Source organism: Orcinus orca, chromosome 1 (assembly GCF_937001465.1).
Source record: "Orcinus orca chromosome 1, mOrcOrc1.1, whole genome shotgun sequence".
Classification (NCBI taxonomy): Eukaryota; Metazoa; Chordata; class Mammalia; order Artiodactyla; family Delphinidae; genus Orcinus; species Orcinus orca.
Window position 1 is genome coordinate 104,457,135 of NC_064559.1, and position 16,728 is coordinate 104,473,862.

General features: G+C 36.8%; 1 protein-coding gene across 6 annotated transcripts in view; it reads right to left on the reverse strand.

Annotated features, from left to right (window-relative positions):
* Window positions 1-16,728, reverse strand: part of RPRD2 (regulation of nuclear pre-mRNA domain containing 2) — an 85,210-nt gene that overhangs the window by 63,192 nt on the left and 5,290 nt on the right. Inside the window, exon 1 of one of the 6 annotated variants that reach the window (XM_049693625.1) lies at window positions 5,123-8,229. The exons of the other annotated variants lie outside the window; for them this stretch is intronic. Coding sequence (XP_049549582.1) covers window positions 5,123-5,264 — 142 coding nt within the window. The 5' untranslated portion in view covers window positions 5,265-8,229. Of the gene's footprint in view, window positions 1-5,122; window positions 8,230-16,728 lie in introns of those variants that run through there. 6 annotated transcript variants of the gene reach the window in all.

The window sequence follows — 16,728 nt, forward strand, 5'->3', positions numbered from 1 at the left end:
CAGATTGAAACCTGAATAGTTACAACCTTGAATGTAAGTCACAGAGATTATTTCTTAATTTGATGAGATCTGACGCAGCCTTGCAAAGACATCCACTTGGATATGAAAAACAGCCTTGTTTAAAATTTTGAAGACAAAAAATTATTTCAAACTAATACTCAGCCACAAAACACATGTTAATAAAAGCAAACACACATACATGATCGTATGGCTGCTAAACCAGCTGGGTTCTAGGCCTTTTTCAGGTTTTCTATTTCTTAAGCCAATAAGCGTTCTATATATTAAGAATATATATATTCTATATATTAAGCCAATATTTTTATGGACATTTTCTCCATTTCCTTTAGGCTTTAAAAATTATTAATGTAAAGCTGAAGATGTATTTGTAATTTTAAAAAATCTATGTCTATAGTTGGTTCTCTTTTAAGAACACACTGGGTAAACAAAATGTGATATACGTATATATAAATCTCACACACATAATGGAATATTATTCAGCCTTAAAAAGGACAGAAACTCTGACACATGCCATAATATGGATGAACCTTGAAGAGACGTTATGCTAAGTAAAATAAGCCAGTCACAAAAAGACAAATACTATATGATTCCACTTATATGAGGTACCTAGAGTAGTCAAAGTCATAGAAAGAGGAAGTAGAATGGTGGTTGCTAGGGGCTATGGGATGGGAGGAATGGGTAGTTACTTTTTTTTTTTTTTTTGGTAGTTACTTTTTAATGAGTACAGAGTTTCAGTTTGGGAAGATGAAAAAAAGTTCTGGAGATGGATGTTGGTGATGGTTGCACAACAATGTTAACGTATATAAGAAGAAAATAAGAAACTGTTAATAATGGAACTTGGCATATAGAGGAAAGTGATGGGTAAATTACTTTTCATTTTGTAACACATGTATAGTTTGAATTTTACAATGTACTTTAATAATCATAAAAAGTTTGTTAAGGGCTTCCCTGGTGGTGCAGTGGTTGAGAGTCCGCCTGCCGATGCAGGGGACACGGGTTCGTGCCCCAGTCTGGGAAGATCCCACATGCCGCGGAGCGGCTGGGCCCGTGAACCATGGCCGCTGAGCCTGCGTGTCCGGAGCCTGTGCTCCGCAACGGGAGAGGCCACAACAGTAAGAGGCCCGCGTACCGCAAAAAAAAAAAGTTTGTTAAAAAACAAACTAGTTAATGGCTCCCTAGTTCTGTATACTGAAGTGACTTTCATTTGAAAATAACCCTCCCTTAATTACATAATCCATCATAGCTACCTTCTTAGTTCTTACCTTCCCTCCTCCTTCAAATATTTGGAACACTGTCTACTACAATGGCCAGATGTCTCTCCATGTCCTCACCTAGGACAAGCTATTTATTAATTTTTAAAAAGTATATATATATATATATATTAGTCATTTAACATTAAACATACAAAAAGTATGCAATTTATTAGATGACATTCTTCTATAAAGAGTTTTTCTTTCTTGCCCCCCCCTTGTTCTCTTTCTCTTTTCTTTTAATGAATGTAACTATAGACACAGGGAGTTTTTTCTTCATTCATTACTGTCATTCTTTTTGATGTACAAACTGTCCCACAGTTAGCTAGTAAAATCCCTTTCAAGCCAGCTCTTACATCCTTTTCATATGATCTCATTCATCTTTGAGCTCTCCTGAGACCTTCTTGCCGTCCGGCCAAAGATGTTCATTCCATGAGCCTGATGTTTTCTTCATAGGAAGATTTTACAAACTACTAACTCAGTCTGGTTAATACAGAGCTATTCAAATTTTCTAATTCTTCTTGGATTATTAATTTTTAAAGGAATTTGTCCATTTCATCTGAGTTTTCAAATTTATTGGCATAAGTTGTTCGTATGATTTTTAAATTTCTACTTTATCTGTAGTCATGCCCCCTCTCCATTCCTAATATTGTTTATTTATGCTTCCTCTTTTTTTCTTCCTTGATCAGTCCTGACAAAGGTTTATCTTTTACTTTTTTGGTTTATCTTTTACTTTTTTTTTAGTATTATTATTTTTAAAATTTATTTATTTTATTTTTGGCTGCATTGGATCTTTGTTGCGGTGCACGGGCTTCTCATTGCAGTGGCTTCTCTTGTTGCAGAGCACAGGCTCTAGGTGCACGGGCTCAGTAGTTGTGGCCTGCGGGCCCTAGAGCGCCAGCTCAGTAGCTGTGGCACATGGACTTAGTTGCTCTGCAGCATGTGGGATCTTCCTGGACCAGGGCTCGAACCCATGTCCCCTGCATTGGCAGACGGATTCTTAACCACTGTGCCACCAGGGAAGCCCCTACTGGGCTTTTTGAAGAAGCGAGCTTTGTCTTTGCTGACCTTCTCTATTTTATCTTTCTTTTGTACTTATTCTTTGCTCTTATTTTTAATCTCCTTCCTTCTACTCTCCTTGGGCCTATTCTGTTGTTCTTTGCCTGTTTTTTGTTTTTTTTTTAAACAAAAGATGCTTAGCTTGTTAAGTTTCAGCCTCTTGCCTTTAAGGTTACAAATTTCCCTTAGGTACAGCTTTACTGCATCCCAGCCCAGACTTCTTAACTCAAGACCCATATACCTACTTGTCTAACATGACATCTCCACTGAAGTATCTAGAAGATATCTCAAACTCAACGTGTTAAAAACTAAACTCTTGATCTCTCCCAAATCTTGTCTACTCAAAGTCTTCATCACGTAGTTAATGACAACTCCATCCTTCTATCACTCAGGACACAAACCTTGGAATTATCTTTAATTCCTCCTTTTTCTCATACTGTCAGCAATTCGTTCTATCTTCAAAACGTATCCAGAAATCATTTACTTCTTATGAGCTTTATCCCTGTCACTGCAATCTAAGCCATCATCATCTCTCACCTAGACTATTACATTACTCTTATAATAGGTCTCTCTGCTTCTGTCCATTCCTCCTTATAGTCTATTCTTGCCATGGCAGTGGAGAATTCTTTTAAAAGGTAAGTCAGAGCATGTTGTTCTCTGCTCAAAACTCTCCAATGGTTACTACTTCTGCTCTAAGTAAAAGCCAAAGACTTTGCCCTACGTGATCTGCCATCTCCTTTATCTCTTTGACCTCGTCTACTTTCACTCCATTCTAGCCATAGTGTTCTGGAACACTATTCTTTGAACATACCAGATATACTCATAATTTAGCGTCTTAATTCTAACTGTTCCCTTTACCTAGAATCCTCTTCCTCCAGATATGCACCCGGCTAACTCAGTGTCTTCAGGTCTTTACTTAATTCTCACTCTCTCAATGAAGCCTATTTTAAGTGCTTCCTTTAATACTGCAACCTGTCCCCCAATCTCCACCGTTAATTCCAATGCCCTTTACCCTGCTTTTTACTTTTTTCCCATAAGGTTTTTTCATTTTCTACCATAATAGGTAATTTACTTTTTCATTATATTTATTGATCCACAAGGTCAGAAATCTTGATGTATTCACTGATGGATCCCAAATAAACAAATGGTAAGCACTCAATAGAATGAGTTATTAGTTTCGATGTAGTGTTCTTATTACTATTCAGTGCTATGTATTTTTAAATTTCCACTATGATTTATTCTCTGATCCATGAATTATCTGGAAATGCACATTTTAATTTCCAAGCAAAGGGGAAATTTTTGTTTTGGTTATTAACTTCTAAGTTAAAAGTACTATATGGCTAAAGAACATGAATCTGCACGATACAAAGGATCTAAAATTATACTAATCTTGCATTAGGGGCCAGTACACATCACTAATTGGTTTAAATATTCCTTGTTTGTTCAAAAAAGAATGCACATTTTCTAATTTTAGAGCACAGGGTTCTCCATATGTGAGTCACTTAAATCAGATATGGTAGTATAGTATAAATTCTCTATATTTTTACATATTTTGTATCTGCTTAAACTACCAATAATTAACAGGTACATTTTAACTCTCTCACTAGGATAACAAAGCTGGTAAATTTTCCTTTCAGTTCAGGCATACTTCAGAGATATCGCAGGTTTGGTTCCAGACCACCACAATAAAGTTCCAAATATAGAAATAAAGTGAGTCACATGAATTTTCTGGTTTCCCAGTGCATATAAAAGTTATGTTTACACTATATTGTAGTCTATTAAGTATGCAATAGCATTATGTCTAAAAAAAAACAATGTACACACCTTAATTTTAAAATGCTGTTGGGGGACTTCCCTGGTGGTCCAGTGGTTAAGAATCCGCCTTCTGGGACTTCCCTGGTGGTGCGGTGGTTAAGAATCTGCCTGCCAATGCAGGGGACACAGGTTCGATCCCTGGTCTGGGAAGATCCCACATGCTGCAGAGCAACAAAGCCTGTGCGCCACAACTACTGAGCCTGTGCGCTGCAACTACTGAAGCCCGCATACTCTAGGGTCCGCGTGCCGCAACTACTGAGCCTGCATGCCACAACTACTGAAGCCCGTGCACCTAGAGCCCGCACTTCACAACAAGAGAAGCCACCGCAATGAGAAGCCCACGCACCACAACGAAGAGCAGCCCCTTTTATTAATTTAAACATTTTATACATGATTATTTTATATTTTGTATCTTATCATTAATAGTTTAAGTCTTTAGGGGTTTGTTGCTATCAAATCTCACTCAGAGTGACTTACTTCCTTGTGTTTGGTAATTCTCTGTTGAATTTTATCTGTGGGAATTCAAAGAGCCTAACCAGAAAAAGCTTTCTCTCAAAGTGTACTTGCAAGTGCTATGGCAGAATCAGGGTAGTACTGACCTTGGTCCAATTTATCATCTTTCTCAGAGGGTTCTTCCATTTTGCTGTGGGCCAAAGGCTTAGTTTCCCATTAGTGCTAATATGGGCATTTGCCTTTGAGAGCAACCTTGCCTTTTCTGTTTGCTCACAGCTCATTGTTCCTGCTTCAGCTGACTCTTCACTTTTGTGAGAACAGACCCTTAGAGAGTGCCCTAACTTTTTTAGCATACTCAGTAATGCATTAAAAATTAAGCTTGTAACCTTCCATACACAAAGATACTGCCCCCTCAAGGAGGTGGAACATCAATTCTGCACTCCTTAAGTGTGTACTGTGCACAGTGACTTCTTTCCAAAGTGTATAGTTTGATAAGGGGGTGGGGGGAGATTTTACAGTGAAGAAACGTGATAAATACTGCCTCAGCCAGGTGATCAAGGTTAGCATCATCAGTGATAAGTCATGTTGACAGGATACTCTTGACGCGATGTGATGCAAATGGCACTTTTCCTGTGTTCTTTCCAAGAACCTATAGCCCCAATTAATCATGAAAAAATATATATATCAGACAAACACATATTTTTGTTTATTCATTTGGGCCGCACCTAGCGGCTTGAGGGATCTTAGTTCCCCAACCAGGAATCAAACTCAGGCCCTCTTGCAGTGGAAGCGCAGAGTCCTAACCACTAGACCACCAGAGAATTCCCCAGACAAATCCATATAGAGGGACATTCTACAAAATACCTGATCAATACTCCTCAAAACTGTTTACAGTCTAAAGGAGCCTGAAGTGACATGATGACTAAATGTAATGTGGAATTCTGCATGGGATTTTGGGATAGAAAAAGACATTTGGCAAAAACTAAGGAAATCCACAAATAAAGTATGGACTCTAGTTAATAATGACCTATCAGTATTGGTTCATTAGCTGTAACAAATGTACCATATACCAATGTAAGATGTTAACAACAGGGGAAACTGGGTGCAGGGTATACTAGAACTCTCTATACCATCTTTGCAACTTCTCTGTAAACCTAAAGCTATTCTAGAATAAAGTTTATTTTTAAAAGTTATGTTTGTTACAATTTCTGCAGGATTTAGTTATTTTTTAGGGCAAAAAAAATGTAGTCTCTCTGCAAAATATCTAGTTTGTCATATCATCAGAAACAGAAATTGTCCTATTCACCCTTCTCCCCAGTACAATCATGCCTTTTCCCAGAACCATGTTCCTTGGAAACTCCACTGGCAAACTTTCTCCTCCTTTAATTTCTGAGAAATTACTTTGCTCTGATCTTCTCCTCTACCTAGGACACCTTTTCTTCTGAAACTCTGGTGTTTCCCAAGTTCTTTCACTGGCCCTTTTCTCTTCTCACTTAAAATACTGTGTCCCTTGAAGTGCTCATTCATTAACTACTACCAATATGATTACAATTCCCAAGTCTCCATCTCTAGTCCAAAGCTCCCTCCCAAATACAATATAGTGGTTATGAACATATTTAAGTTAGTCAGGACTAGTTTCAAAGCCCAGCCCCTATTTCCAACTGCATGACCTTTTCTCATCTATACAATGAGATGCTTTTCTCATCTATACAATGAAATAATAGTACCCACTTATTCAAAGGTTTTTCTCAAGATTACATGACAAAATACACAAAAAACTCCTAGAATTTCATCAAGTATATAACTGTCAATAAATATTAGCCAATATTAGGATTATAAGCACTATTAAAATGGTTAATTATCTATTAAACAACTTGTCTCAGATGCCCTCCAGACACTCCAACTCCATGTGTGCAAGCCTGCTTTTATCATCTATTTCCTCCCAAATTTCCTGTCACCCAAGACAGAATCCACAGGATCCATCTTCCAAGCTTTCCTCTAACTTCATCCCGTACATCCAACTGGTCAGCAAGTTCTGCCGAATTCTACTTTCTAAATACCTCTTAGATCTTATCTGTCCTCTCCACTACCAGTTATATTCTTTCAAATCTTTGTCATTTGGTTAGATTATTATAGTGGCTCCTGAACATTTCCCCCAAACATATTATCATTTATTTTTGGAAACTGTAATATCAGTTTCAGGTATTGCTATTTTAAAGACCAAAATACAATATTTTTGTTGGCATAATACAAAAGCAGTTCATTCGTTGTCCTTAGTTGTCTTTATCTCTTTCCTACCTACTCACCCACTCCCATTCCTCTCACTTTCACCACAAACTCCTTACCCTACTTCCTATGCAGTTCAGGAAACTCCCCTGACTCACCCCCCTCTACCTTTGTCATGGCCCACTTATAGGGAGAGTCTGAACCTGAGGGAAAGAACCTTCCGTAACAAAGAATCTCTCCTAGGGAAAAGAAAGGATTTAAACTCCATTAGGGAAACGTTTCCCAAGTTGGCCAAGAAAGAAGTCAAAACTTCGGCAATTTTGAACTACTGAACATAGACAGGTGGCTCCGAAAGCACTGGTCAGGGGAGTTAAATATGGCAAGAAGATACTAAAGTCCAACCCAACCAGCTACATCACACAAAGCAATTATAAAGGTACCTCAGACAAAAAGACCAAAGTCAAAGGAAGCAGCAAAACCAGGAGGAGCTGATGATTTACATTACAATGATAATCTATGCTTAATAGTTATGTTTTTATAAATTTACATTTTTACTTGATGTTTTAAAATATGAAATACATTAAAAATCTGGGCTCACAGACTTAACTTCAATTTTTGAATTCTAAAAGCTTTGAATAAATCCGAAAATATACTAATACCAGTATTACAAAAAAGTGATTTTGGTCCAGTGTTACAATCACTATCTATTGTAGCTTTTGTGCCTATACATACATAGTTACTTTGTTTTCAATATACCTTCCCCTCCCCACCATGTCTCAAAAATCATGGTTTTTACTGCTTCTTTGCTTCTCTTTGTCTTTTCCATCCTCACTTGTCTATGTGTACTTCTGATTGTTTACTCTCTGCTTCTGATTCTTTTACACCTTTGTTTGTATTTGAGATGCCTTCTTTCACCTGCTTCACATCTTTTTTGAACAACTGTTTCCTCCATGAAGCCTTTCTTACTACACACAAATATAAATTGGTTCTCTCTGCTCTTTAATTGGGGGTTTCCTAGAAAAACATCCATAACAAAGCTTCCCAATGTGTGTTCCGTAGAACAGTAATCACATGAGATGGCTAGAAAAGAAAGGAACTCCATGGTCAAATAAGTTTGGAAAATACTGAACAGCCTATCCCCCACTCCTTCTGGAAATTCATGAAGCATTTTATTAAAGGTACTAAAGTCTAGCAGCATGAAACAGGTTTAACTTTAACTTCGTAGTACCTAAGTTTTGACAGTGACAACCTAAACTAAACATCACAACTTTCTAGAAAATGCTGTTGTACAAAGTCAAATTCATATTTTTTGTTTATTGCTATGTTTTATTTTCTCTGTATCTTATCCACATTTATCAGTTTATACATATGTACTGTACATGGCAATCTGAGGATAAGAATGAATAGGAGAATAGAAATGCATTCTTATCCTAGTTTATACTAAACACAGTATATATGTGTAAGGATGACCTATAAATGGATTTCAAAAGCTATTCACTTTTCTATTACCAGGTTTTTAAAGACTTTTAAAACAAAGTAAAATTGATCTTCCAAAATGTGTCTTGAAATGAAATTTTCTTTTAAAAAAATCTTTAATTTCAAATTTAAAATTTTAAATGAAAATATGATTAATATTTGGTCTTTATTATTCCAACTTAAATTTTTATAAACCCCTTGTTTTTGATAGGTTATTTTTAAAAATCCAGCAGCACTAAAGATATTGCTGTCCCTGTGAAATCCCTTCTTTGAGATGCACTTACATATTAGCACAACAGCTATAAAAATATATGAAAGATTCTTAAATTCTATGAACTTCTAGAACTGCAAGATGTTGTTACACAAATAGGTACGTGAAATACTCAAAATAGATAAATAGTTTCCAAATTAGTGTGTTTTCCAGGCATTCTCTAGTATTAATAAAAAGGCCTAAAAAATCTGTGTTCATTCCTTTGGATTATTAACCTTAAAATTTCACCTAGGGTATGCAGGATTAACTGGAAGAATTTAAAGCTTAAGCACACAGGCCTGCATGAAACATGGTGTAATAAAAATACATACCATAATTGCATTTAAAAACAACAGTAGTTACCATTTGCTGAGTTTTCTTTATATATATATATATATATATTTTACTGAAGTGTAGTCGATTTACAATGTTGTGTTAATTTCTGTTGTACAGTGCTGAGCTTTCTAAATGTCAGGTAGTTTGCAAAGCACTTTATATGAATTATCTTTTTTTTTTTTTTTTGCGGTACGCGGGCCTCTCACTGTTGTGGCCTCTCCCGTTGCGGAGCACAGGCTCCAGACGTGCAGGCTCAGTGGCCATGGCTCACGGGCCCAGCCGCTCTGCGGCACGAACGCCTGTCCCCTGCAACGGCAGGCGGACTCTCAACCACTGCGCCACCAGGGAAGCCCTGAATTATCTTTTTTAATACCACCAACAATCACATAAGGTATGTTGTATTATTATTAATCCTATTTAAAGGCTTTAAGAGGTTAAGTAACAAGTATAATGCCTATTGGAGTCCAAAGCCCATGTACTTTGCCAATTAACCACTATACAATATTGTATATCCCCCTACATATGTAAATCTGTGTAAACAAAACTATGTAAAACCTCTATAGCAACAATTCTCGAAGTGTGCTCTGTGGTCAGATATAAGAAAGTCATTAAGCACTTTCTATGTTCTACACCATCTTCAAGGTGCTGAGGATGTAGTGGTGGGCAAAACAAAGTCCCTGCTATCATGGGCTTACATTCTAGTTGAGGGTGAGAGGGGACATGCAGCTCAGTAAATAAACAAATAAATAAGGTAATATCTTATAATGGGAAAAGGTATATAAAGAAAATAAAATAGGGTGATGCAATAAGAGAATGATAGATAGGAGCAAAGGGGGGTAGGGTAGGCTCTTTGGCTAGGACGATAGGGATCAACCTCTAAGGAGATGAGCTAAGACCTGAAAGACAAGGACATTAAGGCAAATTTTTCATATAAAGTGGTAATTTATAAAATGATAGTGATAATATAAATGGTAGTGTATTTTACATCCTTATTTGGCAAAATAAGAAGTTATCAAACTTATGATCTCACAAACTAAAAAACAGTAATTAAATGGTTATAAAATAACATCTGGTAACCCCTGGGCAATACACAGTATTAAGATGAGAGACAATGGATGTGTACGTTGCAGAAACTTGATAAAGGTCATTGTACAACATACCAATAAATCAGTGAATTCTCAAACCTTTTGGTTTCAGGATACCTTTACCCTCCTAAAAATTACTGAAGACCCCAAAGAGCTTTTGCTTATGTGAGTTAGTTACATCTATGCTCTTTACTGTATTATAAATTAAAACTAAGAATTTTAAAATATCTATTAATTCATTAAAAATAATAAAACCATTCAGTTAATAAGTTATACATATTTTATTAAAAATAACTATATTTGCAAGAGAAAAAAATTTAGTGAGGAGAGTAGCACTGTTTTACATTCTTGAAAATCTAATGTTTTGGCTCAACAGAAGACAGCTAAGTTCTCATATCTGCTTCTGTATTCAATTTATTGCTATATACGAATTAATGAATTTTTTTCACCTCTGCAGCTTAGTGAAATCATCAAAATAGACAGGCACAGAACTCATAGAAACAGAGAGTAGAATGGTGGTTGCCAGGAGCCAGGGAGTTGGGGAATGGGAAGACGTTGGTCAAAGGGTACAAACTTGCAGTTATAAGATAAATACGTTCTGGGGATCTAACATACAACATGGTGACGATAGTTAACAATATGGCATTATATACTTGAAAGTTACTAAGTACATCTTGTGGTAATCATTTTGCAATTTATACATGATCTAATCATCACAACTTACACAATGTTACATGTCAATAATATATAAAAAAGCTGGGTGAAAACAGGCACAAGCGCTGTTTGGGAACCATTATACTGTATATACCACACTATGGAACACTACAAAATACCAACAGACTTTGAAAGAAGTGGAACGCAGTCTAGCACAAAGGTAGAGAGTAGGCGCTGGAGTCAAGACTGCTTAGATTTTAATTCTGGCTCTACTGCTTACTAGCTATGAAACTTGAACAATTAATTTTACCTCACTGAGCCTTCAAGTGCTTCAGTTATATCATCTATAACGTTTTCTTTATTATTTTCCCTTCACCAGCGTAATTTTACATATATATCACTAATAGCCTTACTAAGTAATAAAAATTACATAATATCAATACCTCATGAATTGTTATATTAAATGAGATCACACGATAAGAACTCAGGAAATGTTAACTATTTATTACTAAATCTATTAGTGATAATGTTTGTGAAGTTAACTGTATTAATGATTGGAAACTTAATAAAGAACATTGTTAAATAATAACAAAGTACTTGTAAGCAACTCAGGCTTTGAATCCACCGTATTTCTTGTATTTCTCCCACTCACTCTCACCTTCTGCCTTCAGAGAACAAAACCAAGGGGGGAAAAATAATTAAGCTTATGCTTAGCCACCCTGAAACCAGGCAGTTTCCCTTTCCTATACTATAAAAATGGTCTGACAATTTCCTCAAAATAATCAATTGACTTCCCTAAGCCTCGGTTTATAAGAATTTTAAGTGGGGATAACTCCTACCTTCCAGAGCTTATGTTAGGATTATAGGAATATATGTATATATATATATGTATGTATATGTTTGATATCTAGTAAGGGTGCTCAGTGAATGGATACCTTCACTCCAACCAAAAAGTGATAACTCTTCGAAACTGGTACAGCATATAAAAACTCATATTATCATACTTCCCAGAACAAGTTATTTTTGTTCAATTCTTATCTTAGTTATGAAACGTTAAGTTCCTTATAATTCCATCTCTTTCAGCGAGCAACCCAACAAAGTTTTACATAGAGTAAGCACCCAATATTCTTAAATTAATTTTCTGAATTCTGTATCTTTGGACATAGGAATACACTATAAAAGAAATGTTAATAACTCAAGTAATACTGACTGCCTCTTGGACAGAGATCATCATTTTAAAATAATGCGTTATGCTACCATTTTAAAACTATAATGACAGTAAAGGGAACACAAAAACAGCACAGGATCCATTCGGGTCTTTTTTTAATTAAAAATGGTAAGTTATAATGCCTAACATTAAAAAATCTTTTCCCTTCTAACAGTGAAACTTTCACTAAAGGAAATAGTCAATCTCCTTTCTCCCCCCAGCCACCTGTGGTGGGTACCAAAGAACCATAGGGTGAAAGTAAGTGAAACTAATCACTAGCAAGTGAAGTGAAGGAAGAGAGACGAGAGAAAGATAAAAGGCTGCAACCAAAATTTAAACCCAGCATATTAAACATTTTATTTCTTTCATCAAACAGCCTCTATTTCAATGTTTCTAAGAGAACAAGAAAAACAATGTTTCTTTTTTTAGACTATCTTTATCTTAGCCAGAAAGACTTTAATGTTCTAAAGCACAAATGGAATTGTTGCCTTTTCCCAGAAGGAGTAACTAGGTTCTACTACTTCTCCACAAGATGTGCATCTCTCCAGTGTTCTATAACTAAAATCTGTGGATGCAGTGGAATCAAAAGCACTACAAAGCACCAACTCCTTTTTGTTTCCTTGACAAACAGATGAGAAACTCAGTCAAGGTGTTTTGTGCAACAGTGTTAAGTTTTTGAGTAATTTTTTTTTACTAGGGACTCTGAGCTCCTTCTACACATTAAAAAACCTCATGTAGTCTTAGTTCTCAGATGAAATTTTAAAACAACTAACCCAAAATATTTTAAGGTACTGCTGTAGAACACTAAACACTTGGGAAAAGTGGAAAAAAAAAAGATTAAAAGAAAAGATCATAACTTGGGCTTCCCTGGTGGCGCAGTGGTTGAGAATCCGCCTGCCAATGCAGGGGACACGGGTTCGAGCCCTGGTCCAGAAGGATCCCACATGCCACCGAGCAACTGGGTCTGTGCACCACAACTACTGAGCCTGTGCTCTGGAGCCCGCGAGCCACAACTGCTGAGGCCCGTGTGCCTGGAGCCTGTGCTCCGCAACAAGAGAAGCCACCGCAATGAGAAGCCGGCGCACAGCAAGGAGTGGCCCCAGCTCGTCGCAGCTGAAGGGGGCCCACGCGCAGCAACAGAGACCCAACGCAGCCAAAAAATTAATTAATTAAAAAAAAAAAGAGCCTCACAGCCCCTTCAGCCCCCTCCTTATCTTCCCACCAGCTAGCTTCACACTTGCAAACTGGTTTCCATCACCTGCCTGGTGGACAGAGGCTATTGCCTGTTGTACCTTGAATCCGGAGACCAAGGTGTTAGGAATCTTGGAATTGTGGCTTTATCTGTCCATGACTGATGCCAGGGGGGTTAAAAAAATTAATTAATGAAAAAATAAATAAAATTTTTAAGAAAGATCATAACTGAATGACAAAAGCTTAGGAGAAAAGGGAGTTTGGATGCATCTATTATTTATTAGTTTATGAAAGGCAGGAAGCCAAATCACTAAGAATAAAATCAGAAGTCTCCACTCTCTAAGAAATTACACACATACGTACACTCACCCCTTCTCTACCAACAGGACTGTAATTTTGGGGTGGCCTGTTTAAGGAAATGTTAATATTAGTAATTTTACATTGGAAATGGAAATTTCCAATGGAATTTTCAAGATATTTCCACACCACAAAATCACTTGAAGTTTGTCAATACTGTTTCACACTTTGATTTATGGGTTTGTTTATTTGCTATATAATTTAACATTTAGCTTACTATGGGATGTACAGCAAAAGTATGTTTTACATATTGCTTTAAATCCACCTAAGGCCATGTATATAATACAACCCTTCTGCATTTGAGAGACAAAGCAGCTAAATGAAGAATATAACTGCTTGTAAAGTCTCATAATACACATAAAAAGGCTCATTTAGTATACACCATTACAATAATCTCATGTAATAATCACGGTAGCTCATGTTTTGAAACACTGTCAGAAAACATGGAAATTATCTACATCTCTATGAACCTAGGGCAATGGATGGAAGAAAAGGTGACCTAGGCATCCAAAGGGCAGAGAGAAGACTGATTGTGCAATAATTTTACAACTGGGAATTATAACAGACCTAATGCCTAACTAATCCAGAAGTGCCATTAAACCTAACCCAAGAGTAGAAATATGCAAGAGATCAAAATAGATTTATTACTTCTTTGGGAAGCTGAAAGTTTACCTTGAACCTCAGAAAGAACCACACACAATAACACATTAGACCAAGTAAGCAGAAAGAGGTATCTGAAATACCAGAATGCCCCAGAGCCTTCTCTCTGGACATCTTCTCTATCTATACTTATTACTCTGTCTTACTACACTTACTTCTCTATCTACACTTACTACCTAGTACATCTCTTCCAGGCTGATGGCTCTAAGGACAATTTACATACTAAGCAGATACCCTGTGGTGACTGTCGCACAACTCTGTGAATATACTAAAACAAATGAATTGTACACTTTAAATGAGTGAAGTTTGTCAATAAATGTCAACTCTTTCTAGTCACTCAGCCAAGAAAACCCCAGAGTCATTCTTGAAAACTCTCCTCTCTTACCCCACATTTAATTCATCTAGAAAGCCATTTGGATCTACCTTCAGAACAGGTCTAGAATTAAATTACTTCTTATAAAGCTTGTCCAAACCACCAATATTTTATCCCAGGATTACTTCAATAGCCACCTACCGGCATCCCTATTTCTGCAGCAACTAGAATGATCTTTTAAAAACAGAAATCTGTTCACATCACTCCTCTGCCCCATCTCATTCAAAATAAAAGACCAAAAATGCCTATAAAATTCTTTGTGATCTGCCCCTCCTGCCATATCACCCACCATAATCTGAGTTCATCTGCTAATCCTTACTTTCACTATTCCTTTCCAGCCACAAAAGCTTTCTTGTTGTTCCTTCAACTCACCAGGCACACTCTAACCTCAAGACCTTTGTATTTTTCTGTTCTCTTTGTTTTGGAACATTCTCCTCTCACACTCTCCTATCTATATTGCCTATACCTCACCTTCCTGCTCAAATGTCACATTCTCAGTGAGGCCTTCCCTTAGCACCTAATTTAAAAGTGCAAACTCTTATAACACTCTGTATTCCCCTTCCCTGCTTTATATTTCTCTTTAGCACTCCTAATATTTTTTATCTTCTAATATATTTAATATTTTGTTTGTTTGTTGCTTGTCTCCTCTTCTAACAGTATAGGCTCTGAGAGGACAAAAATTTTTCTCCATTTTATTCACCTGCTTATGTCCCCAGTGCCTGGCACAGTAGGTATTCAATAAATATTTGTTAAAAGAACTGAATGTAAACTAGGGATTTGTAAGCAAAATTCATCTTGGAACTTAAAGTAAGAATTTGTACCTAGTCCATCTATACTTGTATACATGTGATATGTGATTAAAAAGCTATGGCAGTACTGTTATACTCTATATGTGTAGCCAACATATCTGCTACAAAGGATGAATTACAAGGAAAGTAAACGGTTAAAGGAATAGCTACATTTCAGATACCAGAGCTGCAAAAAATAGTTCCAGACACTCAGATTTGTGCAATATCAAATACAAGATTATAGACTTCAGTCTCCACTGACCAATGGAGGTACCAGTGTGGTACCCCAAACTTTTTGCCACCAAAAAAATCCTTCTATTATCTAAAACCTAACATTTAGAGATTTTTATCAAGTAAACAACTTTAGTAACTAACATGTTCAACTTGTTTTCCCTTTTTTAAAATTATAAATGACTATCAGAACTTCAAATCTATACAAGATAATCAGTTTTCCCACAGAAAGCAAAAATAAAAACAAAAATACCCACAAAGCTTCAAAATGTAGATATTCTAGTTAATCTGCATGGCCTAATATTGTAGAAAATATTTTATGAATAGGAAAGGCTGTGTAGTACAGTGGCTAAGAGTGTATGCTCTAAAGCAAGAATGACTGGGTTGAATCCTGGATCCACCACTTATTAGCTCTCTAACCATGGGCAAGTTACTCAACCTCTCAGTGCCTCTGTTTTCCCATCTGTAAAGTGGGGATCATAACAATAACTACTTCAAAGAATTATGAAGATTGAATGAATTAATAAGTGTAAAATGCTTGGAACAGTGCCTGGCACATAATAAGCACTTAATAAAAGTTAGCTAGAAAATTATTACCAGCTTCACGGTCCATTCAAGGATCTGAGAAACCACTGCCATACATCAAAAATAGTAAATTGCACTTTTCGAATTCACTACAACAAATTAATCCTGTATTAAGAGGTTTTTTTTGGACAGTCCATATTTATATAAGTTTCTCTTGTGGAGAAAATACCAGACTGTACTGAGATTTGCTTCAAATGAGGAGGAGAAGGGAAAGTAAAGGGGACAGAAGAAAAAAGATCGGCCATTAAAATAACTACTGGGACTTCCCTGGTGGCGCAGTGGTTAAGAATCCACCTGCCACTGCCAATGCAGGGGACACGGCTTCGAGCCCTGTTCTGGGAAGGTCCCACATGCTGTGGAGCAACTAAGCCCATGGGCCACAACTAATGAGCTTTCGCTCTGCAGCCCACGAGCCACAACTGAAGCCCGCGCGCCTAGAGCCTGTGCTCGGCAACAAGAGAAGCCACCGCAACGAGAAGCCGGCGCACCGCAACGAAGAGTAGCCCCCGCTCGCCGCAACTAGACAAAGCCCACGCACGGCAATTAAGACCAAATGCAGCCAAAAATAAATTAATTGATTAATTTAAAAAAAGATAACTACTTTTGAAGTGGGGTGATCAGTGGTGGCAGGAATGTTATTACTTTTCTAATCTTGTACATACTTAAAGTTCGTACCAAAAACAGCTGAAGGGAAATCTTAACAGCTTTTCTGTT